The sequence below is a fragment of the Glycine max genome, chromosome 12 (genome assembly GCF_000004515.6).
Source record: "Glycine max cultivar Williams 82 chromosome 12, Glycine_max_v4.0, whole genome shotgun sequence".
Taxonomy (NCBI): Eukaryota; Viridiplantae; Streptophyta; class Magnoliopsida; order Fabales; family Fabaceae; genus Glycine; species Glycine max.
Window position 1 is genome coordinate 9,800,369 of NC_038248.2, and position 11,792 is coordinate 9,812,160.

Sequence of the window (11,792 nt, forward strand, 5' to 3'; positions counted from 1 at the left end):
AAAAAAATGTAGCTTTTTGTTTAATAACAAGAGAGATAAGGAAAAGAGAAAAGAAAAGGTTAGATGAGACGGTTGATGTGATCAAGAGAAATAGAAAACATAATGATATTACAAAAAATGTATGAATGTTATAATTCTGATTTTAAAGTGTGTGTGAAAATATTTGTAACAAAAATGTATTTTATAGTCGATTGAAAATTAAACAAACTTACATGTGTCTTTATAATGTTAACGACATTTTGCTATATCTTATTGAATTATCTCAATTTGACTCTATGTCTTACATTAAAAAAACATTTTTACTAATTTGTGTATTATTGAAACTTTTTAATTTCATAAATAATATTATTTTAAATATTAATATTATTTATTTCAATTTCAAGTTAAAATTTTAGTGAAATAACTTGAAATTAAAATAATATTAATATGCAAAATAATATTATTTATTAAATTAAAAAGAAAGAGTAGTAAATTTAAGCATAACTCCTTTTTTATTTGATTTTTTACCTGTATCTTCCTTCAAAGAGAATTATATCCAAGATATATTCAAACACAAAACATAAACACTCTAATAAAAAATCAAATTTTGATTCACTGCATTGATAGATTAACCCTTTCCAGTATACCTAATCCTTGTTGTTGAGTTGTAAATTTAGGAATAACTTATTAACCTAATAATTACTTGTATTATATGCACAAGTAGTATTTTCTATCTATCTATAACGGTAATGCGATACACTTGTGCATTTGACTCAGATATGGCAAAGATGTTGCACACTAATCTAATAAATTGTTTCTTTTACAATTGGACTCTTGGAAAGTATGGCTGGCGGATACTCAAACACGCCCTAGCATATGAATTTCTTAAATCACTCAGATTCAATAATAGAATAGATCTTTGAAAAAAAGAATTATATAATAAGAATTATTTGCACTTGAGATATAATTTATTTGCCTTGTTGGTAATCCAAATTGCTTTTCTATTCCATCCCTTTCTCTTGCATTTCATTCCAATAATTCTCTACAAAATTTCAATAATAAAACTCAATGTTTGTCTAACAAATAAGATCTAGGCTACACTGGCCACAAATCAAAATTGTAAAATGCATTTACCGAAGTTTGACAAGAAACTTATATTTGCACAGCCTTGTGATTCACTGCTCATTTAAAAGCATGCAAGAAACACTACAATAATTGCATCAAGGAGAACAAAATAAACCCCTGTCCATCTATATCATATCCTACCTCAACTATCTAGAACACCAAACTTCATTCTTCCCTAGACTCAGATACATCAATTCTCAGCAGTCATCTAGTCATCCATGTCAAGTGTCGATACCCAACCCACTTAGCAGCAACTCGCAAACCAATAGCAAAAGCTGCAAGGAGAAGTGGAATTGGAAGCCTCATCTGTCTTGTTTCAACTTCTCCAACTTTTTTCCCTTCTGGGGGCGTCTTGGAATACTGATATATGGCCAAGGCAGTGTATGAAATAATCACCAAAGCTCTAACCCAAGGCTCCCCAACACCAGCAAGCACAGCTGCAACAGGCATTGCAGCTGCAACATCATCTCTCTTCTTGACAAATTTTGAAAAGGCATACACCCCAACCAGAAGGGTCCAGAAAAAAAGTTCAGAAATATATCCTCTAACAGCAGCATAACCAATAAGACCAGATACAGTCAAAACATTATGTTGGTCGTTGATGGAGTTTGGTACAGTGGCTTCAGCAATAGCTAAAACAATTGATGCCAGCACAATGATGGTGGTCAGGTCGGTTACAGGAGCATTGTGAATTATCCAAGAGTAACAAGCCCGAACTATGTAAAATAAATCCTCCATGCATCTAATTGAAAATGTGATTGGACTTCCTATGAATTGGTAGACTACTGCAAAAGCGTATTTTAAGACGTATCCTACAAAACGAATAATTGCAAATGCACCATTCTTCCAGTTTGACAGTTCAAATAGAACAGCTCTCCAAGCATAGACGAGAAAAGCCAGTACTGTACATTGACATGAAATCAAATTATTACATGATCGCATAAAAGAGAAAACAAACCATTAAGGAAACAAAACAACAAAAGTGTTTTAAATGATAACCAAGACCATACAACTTTTGACTTCCACATCTAAGGTTAGTTTCATATTTGTAACCACCATTAATAATGCAGTGTGTATGGGTGTTTGCAATTTTGTTTGGTTCAGCTTTTAGACAAAAAGCCATCCAAAGCAAATACCAAAAAATATTATGTGGTTTGGTTTGAATACTATATCAAATATGAACCAAGGTAAACTGATCTTATGGGGTTCAGTTAACAGTTTTTTTATATTTTTTATGACTTTCAAAATTGTTTTTAATTTGACAACTAAATAAAGTGAAATTTAATAACCTTAACCCTTAAAAACGATATTTACATAACAACGAGCAATAGAGCAATAAAAGTTATTATATAGATCATTCATAGTAAATTAGTCATATACTGTTAATTGGTTATATATTGTTAATGTCATTAAACTCATAGTTTAACATAACCAAAATGCCCAACACCCATGGATCAACATACTACCATAAACAAAAGTTTGAAACACTATTATGTAATGGTTCAAATTGATATAAGTATATTAAAGGTTGTGTAGTTCAGCTTTATTCAACTCAGTTTTAACAATAGATACTGAAAAACAAACCAAACTAAAACGGGGAAAAAATGTTTTCTGGTTTCATCAGTTTTAGTTTTAATTGTAAAACAATTTTATACGATTTAGAAAAACCCTTGTGGAGGAAAAACCTAAATACACACCCATCACCCACAGGATGCATGACAACCTCTTCAATTCGACTTTATAGTTTATATAATCACCACTCCAACAAAACGTATAGAGTTACAGCACCCCTAAAATTATCAAGATTTGGAACTAACTGAATTTCAACAGAAATGAACAATACCATCCACCAAAATCGTATCATTTTGTATGTCAAAGTCCCAGTTCGTGAATGACTGTGTATTGCCAAATGTTTAACCAAGACACAAAACGCAAAAAACAGTATTTAAAATTCATAAGAACATTGTGTTTTACCATCTCCTATAGTCCTATTTGCCCCCCATCTACCCTTCAATCAAAGATAACCTTCACAAAATAACTAGCACCATTCTTCATAATTATTTTTAAAATTAAATCCCAATAACTCAATTATTCGGCTGCTGAAAATTAAAAAAAGAAAAAAAAAATCATTTATTTTTTCTCTTCCTGTATTTCCCTTAATAAGCAAATGCAGAAAGAGAGAGAGAGAGAAATGGGACTGACCAACAAGCCATGGCCACCTAACAGGAGGACTTGGAACTTCTTTGGCGAGGTACCTAAAGCGTTCGGGCATGGTGCTATTTCCTCGCGCCTCTTTCTCGGCTTCATCCAACCCGGTCAAAACGTCGCCGTTGTTACTCTCCTTGTTGTCGTTTACAGCAAAACGCTTCCAAGGAGAGAAGGTGGGGGTTTTGGGGGAAAAGGAAAAGCCGATGAGGTTGCGTCGGAATTGGGGCCTCAAGGGTTGGAGTTTGGTGGGTGGAAACGAGGGTTTGAAGGAGAGGGACGATGGGATTGTGGTGGTGGACATGGCTATTGAGTTCGTCTTCGGTTACAGTGAAAGAGTCACTCACCTGCTGGCTGCTGCTGCTACGGTGCTACTACTGCCCTATTACCCTTTTCTTTGGGCACTAGAGAAAAAAAAATTGTGAAATTTATATTATTTTTTAAAAATCTATTTTTAAATAATAATTTCTTCTCTTCAACTAAAGCATTCCTAACTTATCACTCAAAAAGGAATTATTTTTAACTCAACATAATTTTTACTAAATATCTTTTTTTATTTATTTTCATCTTTTATCTTTTAAAAAAATTATTTTAATTATTTGTTTTTATCATTGTATTAGCAAATTCTTTTCTCTTTTTTCTTTCTTTTTCTTTTCTTCTCCATCTCTGGCAATGTCGACAATCTCCTTTTTCCTTTTAGGCAAAATCTGGTGAGTACAATAACACTGAAGAACCAATTTGGAATGATTGTTTGACCAACACCTTATTATCACTTCTCATGTGATTTTTTTTCCTAAGTGTACACAGGGTGGAAAGAACAACCTAGCTTCGAGGATTAGGAACCTCCATAAGAGAGAAAGATAAGGAAGAAAACTTGTATTATTTTTCTGGTATTTCAAATACCGGCCAGACACTTATTTATAGCTAGTTCAGGGATGAATACAATGAGGGTGCATGGGGAGTAACAAACAATAATGGAATATCATAACAGAAATGGTGCACAAATGAGGTAAGGAGCAAACAACACGATCTCTATCTTCCAATGAGGGCTTGCCAGCTCATGATTTTGTTAGATGTAATCCACCAAATGTCAGGGTGGGTGGCTCTTGCATTTGGGACGTTGGTGACCACCTTCCATGGTGCGTTGCAGGATAAGGACTTGTTTCCTAACACTAAGCGTGAAGTTTCTATCTTGAAGTAAGTGGTGTACAACATAACCTCTATCTAGTAATTAAGTAATCATAACTTGGTTCCTTAAAACATATTGTGCAGACCACCCCTTCCTAGGTGGGTTAAGTTGAATTGTGATGGAACTCTAATAAATTATTTTTGGAAAGTTGGCCACAAAGGCTTAGTTAGAGGTGATTCAGGAAGATTTATCTTAGGTTTCTCTATTAAACTAGGTGTTTCTTCCATTCCCTGTCTGGAGTTATACGGAATTTTTCATGGTATCAAACTTGCTCGGAGTGTGGGGTTCGATCAGGTTGTTATTGAATCTGATTCTAGCATGACCATTCAATTCACTGTAAATACTTTTGGTTGATAAATCACCCATGGTCCTCCCCTGTGATACATATTAAGAGGCTTTTCCCTTCAATTGGGGATTTTATTTTGAATCACACCTTAAGGGAAGGCCCATTTGGGGTGACTTCTTGTTTTAGTTTTAAAATTTTTAAAAACCAAAAGCAATTTGTGTCAAGTTATTGTAGTCTAATACTACCATGTTAGTATGATTAGTTTACTCAAGTTTAAATATAAAAAATTTATGTTCAATTTTCTTGTGGCATTAATATGCTTGTGGTGCTACAATAGTGACACATGCAAATTTTGTTTACTCTAGTAAAAAAAACATAATTGGGTGCTCACAAACATGATGGTATATGTTTTAAGAGCTTTTTGTGTATAGAAGTATGCAGTGTTGAATAAAAGGTTTATTACCTATTGGGTCGATGTTTAAAAGCTTTCTTTTCTTAAAAGTGTTTTCTTTGTCATTTAATTTCTGCAACCATGTTACCTTGTCATTATTTCTTATTCCTTTTGAATTGTCTTGGTTATATATGATTGCAATGCACTCCTAGGCAGTGATTCTATCTTTTGTTGAAAAATGACAGAACTATGGCTTATCAAGGTTTTTTGGGTTTTGTCTATAGTGTCTGTGTGCATCTTGAGTGTGTTATTATTTTTAAAAGTATGAAAATTGCATGAATATACAATTTTTTAGTTGAAAAAAAAATCAGGATTGACATGCATCCAAATACATCTTGAGACATTAGTAATGATTATGTATTGTAATACAATGTCTCGTGTCAATATAAACTTGGTTTGAAATTTGATTTATCTATTTTGGCCTTTATCTTCTGTTACATGCATAGTTTGATTTATCCATTTTGGTCTTTATCTTCTTAGATCAAATATTATTAAGTACAAACACTAATAATTGATTTAGTCAAATTTATTTATAACCATTTGTGACTCAAAGTTAACCATTTTTACATATGTACTTAACTACACATGATGCTTAGTAAGATTGTTAACCACTAATCAACAAAGTTAACAATAATTTATAATTGACATAACCACCTTATCCGTGGCATTAATACAATTTTTCATCAAATAGTTTGCCTAAATTTAAAACAAAAGTAAGAGTTATTATGTGTATTATACACTTATCAAATCATTTAGGATCATTTTTTTTGTAATTTTTAGTGAAAGATTAATGTAAAATGAAATCCAATCAAATCTAACAATTTAAGTTACTAAAATAACCTTAACTTTGAGTGTAACTAACTTGTAATTGTAGTTTACGTGATTCCCTTGGTACCCGTAGAATTATGACATGACACAAGTTTTGCTCATACTAGTTCAATCTTTTAGGCATGCAATAAAAGAAAATTAATTTTACATGTGAATTTTGAATAATAATATTATAAGGATTAGAATTAACCACAAATGATAAAATGCTAATCATTATTTATGATAGATTTAACTACATTATTTATAGCATGAAAATAAATTTTCATCATATGATGCATCTAAGTTTAAAATAATAGTAAGAGTTACATGTGAATAATACATTTTTTGAATCATTTACGATCATAATTTTTTATAGTTTCTAATCAAAGTTTGGATGTAAAATGACATCCAATCAAATGTAATCACCTAAGTTATTAAAGTAACCTTAACTTTGCACATAACTAACCAATAAATATAACTTGTGTGATTCTCATACAATAAAGGTTGAATTATTCTCAGATAACATGACACATGCTTTCCTCATTCAAGTTCAGTCCTTGATGCATAAGATAAACAAATTTTTGTTCATATGTGACTTGAGTAATAATATTATAAGGGTTAGACTTAGCCACTAATGAAAAAAATAATCTTTATTTCTTATGGACTTAACCACCTTATTCATAACATGAATACAAATTTTCATCATATGGTGTGCCTAAATTTGAAACAATAGTAAAAGTTAACATGTGCATTATATACTTACGAAATCAATAAAATTATTTATAATAAAATTTTGGACTTAAAATGAAATCCAATTAATGTAACTACTTAAGTTATCAATGTAACCTTAACTTTACACATAACTAACCAACAAATATAATTTCTTTGATTCTCTTGGTACAAGTAGAATTATTCTGTTAATTGACATGCCACAAGCCTTGTTCATACAAGTTCAATCTTTTAGGTATGAGCCAATAAAAATCTCATTCAGGTGTGACTTTTGAGTAATAATATTATTAAAATTTATAAACAACAAGTTGATCTTTAAAATTATTATTTAATTAACAAAGCCATGAGCAAAATTAAAACCCACGATAAACAACAAAACATATTCGAGTATCGAAATTAATAAAGTCATGCCAGAAACAGTCATTTTTGCAAAATAAATCAATGTAAAGTGTCAAATATATAAAACATCTAAAGAGTTTTAGGCCAAACTCATTTTGAGTCAAAACTATAAAAAAAAATTCAAAATCAATTATAGGAAACCTCAATTCGCCCCCAAAGACAATAGAACTAAGAAGAATAACAATAATACGGTTGGTTTTGATATTATTATGTTGAAAAAATGAAGGACTTACGAGGAAGGTTAGAGTGAACGGGAGCAGGAATAGGAGGTGGAGGAGGCTCAGAAGAAGACGAAGCCATGGGTAGCAGAAGAAGAAGGAGAATGAGGAGTTTCTCGACAAAATAGGGTTTCTTTTCAAACAAATTCCTTGAGGGGGTTTGTTTTTTAAAGGGTTCCGCGGTTTAGAAATTTTTGTCCTCAGACGATCTCTTTGTAAACTTACTCTGGAAGGGTTCTTGTACTGGCGGAACGAAAAAACGGTTACCAATCAAAAGATTTCGCTGCTGGCGGGATACACATGCCCTAGTTGCACTGATTCTGCCAGTGGGCCTGACGTTTTTGCTCTGGCGTGTTCCAGAGGAGAGGGCAGAGGGAGCATGGATTTAGCGCAGTGTAGCAGGGGTTCATACATATTTGTTTAATCTTTTTGACCAATAACGGAGGAAAGAAAATACAATCATGCACTTGTTGTGTCTTGTGGCTGGATCAGTGGCACATGCTTTGCCAAGCTTGTAATGCCATTCCGGCCACTGACTCGGTACCTGTGAAATATGTTGCTTGTAGTACGCGTTTGAGTCAGCATATATATCTTTTAAAATTTATGCGCGTTTGAGTCAGCATATATTCCGGCCACTGCCATTCAAATTAATAAAAACCAATAAAAATCTCTTGAGTAATAACAATGTTCTCTGGATTTTTAAAATTTATTACAATCAAGTTGATCACAACTGAAGTGGCAAGAATGTTATCAGAGAAGACACAAAAATGGTAAAGATCATTGTCCTTGAGTTTCATCTCCACTTGCCTTTGATCCTTCAAACTTTTTTGCAAGCTCGGGTTGTTGAACCATTTAGATGTCAACTTGATACTAAGGAAATATAGGCTTTTTGAGACTTCTTCAACAGCTATTTGTCCATATTAGAAGAAGAAGGAGAATGAGGAGTTTCTCGGCAAAATAGGGTTTCTTTTCAAACAAATTCCCCGAGGGGGTCTGTTTTTTAAAGGGTTCCGCGGTTTAGAAATTTTTGTCCTCAGACGATCTCTTTGTAAACTTACTCTGGAGGGGTTCTTGTACTGGCGGAACAGAAAAGAGGTTACCAACCAAAAGATTTCGCTGCAGGAGGGATACACATGCCCTGGTTGCACTGATTCTGCCAGTGGGCCTGGCATTTTTGCTCTGGCGTGTTCCGGAGGAGAGGGTGTAGGATTAAGTGGCCTCAAAATAATTAAGAAAGGGGGGTTGAATTAATTATTCCTAAACATTTACTAATTAAAAATTTACTCTTAGGCTTTTACTATATTATTAAGAAAATAAAGAGTAAAGAAGAAGCTTAACCAAAAGTAAAAGCGGTAATTAAAATGCACAACGGAAATTAAAAGAGTAGGGAAGAAGGAGACAAACACACAAGAGTTCTTATACTAGTTCGGCCACAACCCATGCTTAGGTCCAGTCCCCAACCAACCACCAGTTCTTGAGATTTCCAATAACCTTGTAAAATCCTTTACAAGCAAAGATCCACAAGGGATGTACCCTCCCTTGTTCTCTTTGAACAACCTAGTGGATGTACCCTCCACTAGAACTGATTCACAAGAGATATACCCTCTCTTGTTCTCAGTCAATAACCCAAATAGATGTACCCTCTACTTGTACCACAAAGGATGTACCCTCCAATGTGTTAAGACAAAGTTCTCAGGCGGTTAGTCCATTGAAATCTTTTGTATATGGGAAAGGGAAGAATCAAAAGAATTCTCAGACTGTGTCTTATTGAATTCTTTGACAAGGGAGAAGGGAGACACAAAATAATTTAGGCGGTTAGTCCTTTGTTCTTTTGGAAAAGGGAGAAGAGAGACACAAAAAGAATTCAGGCGGTTAGTCCTTGGTGAATTCTTTTTGGCAAAGGGAGAAGACAATGAAAAAGATGAATAACACAATTTTCAAGGTTTAGAAAAACCAAAAAACTTTGGAAAGTTTTTGGTAAGGAAGAAGAAGAAGAAGTTCAAAGAGATTCAGAAATCAATTGGCAAAAGTTTGTTGTCAAAAGAATTGTTAAATATCATTTTAGAATGCAAATCAAAGTCTTGCTTTTATATACTCTTCATGTCTGGTCAAGAGAACCATTAGAAGAGTTATAACCTTTAGAAAAACTTTAAAAACCATTGGAAAAGTTATAACTTTTAGAAAAACTTGAAAACTATTGGAAGAGATACATCTTTTGATTTTATTCAGAAACTATCACGGGTAATCGATTACCAAATCAGTGTAATCGATTACACAAAGCTTTTTTGTGAAAGGATGTGACTCTTCACAATTAAATTTGAATTTCAACGTTCAAACACACTGGTAATCGATTACCAAATACTTGTAATCGATTACAACATTTTGAAATTAATTGAAACGTTGTAAATTCAGTTTGAAAGCTTTTTGAAAACCATTTTGCTACTGGTAATCGATTACCTATTGTAATCGATTACTAGAGAGTAAAAACTCTTTGGTAAAAGGTTTTGAGAAAAATTCATGTGCTACTCAATTTTTTGAAAAAACTTTTTAATACTTATCTTGATTGAGTCTTCTCTTGATTCGTGAATCTTGATCTGATTCTTGAAACTTGATTCTTGAATTCAACTTTCCCTTGATTCTTGAAGTGTTCTTGACTCAATCTTGAACTCATTCTTGAATGTTTATCATCTTTGTTATCATGACGTGATCTTGACTTTTAAGCTTTTTGTCATCATCTTTGTTATCATCAAAACTCCTTGAATCGATCTTGATTCATCATGAAGCTTGCTTCTACAAAGGGCAGAGGGAGCATGGATTCAACGCAGTGTAGCATGGGTTCATACATATTTGTTTAATCTTTTTGACCAATAATAGAGGAAAGAAAATACAATCATGCACTTGTTGTGTCTTGTGGTTGGATTTGTGGCACATGCTCTGCCAAGCTTGTAATGTCATTCCGGCCACTGACTCGGTACTTGTGAAATATGTTGCTTGCAATACGCGTTTGAGTCAACATATATATCTTTTAAAATTTGTGCGCGTTTGAGTCAGCATATATTTCGGCCACTGCCAATCAAATTAATAAACAACAATAAAAATCTCTTGAGTAATAACAATGTTCTCTGAATTTTTAAAATTTATTGCAATCAAGTTGATCACAACTGAAGTGGCAAGAATTTTATCAGAGAAGACACAAAAATGGTAAAGATCATTGTCCTTGAGTTTCATCTCCACTTGCCTTTGATCCATCATACTTTTTTGCAAGCTCGGGTTGTTGAACCATTTAGATGTCAACTTGACACAAAGGCAATATAGGCTTTTTGGGACTTCTTCAACAGCTATTTGTCCATATTAGAAGAAGAAGGAGACTGAGGAGTTTCTTGGAAAAATAGGATTTCTTTTCAAACAAATTCCCCGAGGCGGTTTGTTTTTTAAAGGGTTTCGCGGTTTAGAAATTTTTGTCCTCAGACGATCTCTTTGTAAACTTACTCTAGAAGGGTTCTTGTACAGGCGGAATGGAAAAGCGGTTACCAACCAAAAGATTTCGCTATTGGCAGGATACACATGCCCAGGTTGCACTGATTCTGCCAGTAGGCCTAGCGTTTTTACTCTGGCGTGTTCTAGAGGAAAGGGCAGAGGGGGAATGGATTCAGCACATTGTAGCAGGGGTTCATACATATTTGTTTAATCTTTTTGACCAATAACGGAGGAAAGAAAATACAATCATGCACTTGTTGTGTCTTGTGGCTGGATCAGTGGCACATGCTCTGCCAAGCTTGTAATGTCATTCCGGCCATTGACTCGATACCTGTGAAATATGTTGCTTGCAGTACGCATTTGAGTCAGCATATATATCTTTTAAAATTTGTGCGCGCTTGAGTCAGCATATATTCCGACCACTGCCAATCAAATTAATAAACAACAATAAAAATCTCTTGAGTAATAACAATGTTCTTTGGATTTTTAAAATTTAATGCAATCAAGTTGATCACAACTAAAGTGGCAAGAATGTTATCAGAGAAGACACAAAAATGGTAAAGATCATTGTCCTTGAGTTTCATCTCCACTTGCCTTTGATCCTTCAAACTTTTTTGCAAGCTCAGGTTGTTGAACCATTTAGATGTCAACTTGGCACTAAGGCAATATAGGTTTTTTGGGACTTCTTCAACAGCTATTATTCCGTATTAGAAGAACAAGGAGAATGAGGAGTTTCTCGACAAAATAGGGTTTCTTTTCAAACAAATTCCCTGAGGGGGTTTGTTTTTTAAAGGGTTCCGCGGTTTAAAATTTTTGTCCTCAGACGATCTCTTTGTAAACTTACTCTGGAAGGGTTCTTGTACTGGCGGAACAAAAAAACGGTTACCAATCAAAAGATTTCGCTTGCTGGCGGGGATACACCTGCCC

At 33.6% G+C, this 11,792-nt stretch overlaps 1 protein-coding gene across 1 annotated transcript; it reads right to left on the reverse strand.

The window, feature by feature from the left end:
* Nucleotides 1-985: 985 nt before the first annotated feature.
* On the reverse strand, nt 986-3,674 carry LOC100794085 (uncharacterized). The gene is made up of 2 exons (NM_001317694.2): nt 3,307-3,674; nt 986-2,006 (listed from the first exon to the last, which is right to left on the reverse strand). The coding sequence occupies exons 1-2, from the start codon at nt 3,611-3,613 to the stop codon at nt 1,309-1,311; spliced, it is 1,005 nt and encodes a 334-aa protein (NP_001304623.2). The 5' UTR covers nt 3,614-3,674; the 3' UTR covers nt 986-1,308.
* Between the last annotated feature and the right edge of the window lie 8,118 nt (nt 3,675-11,792).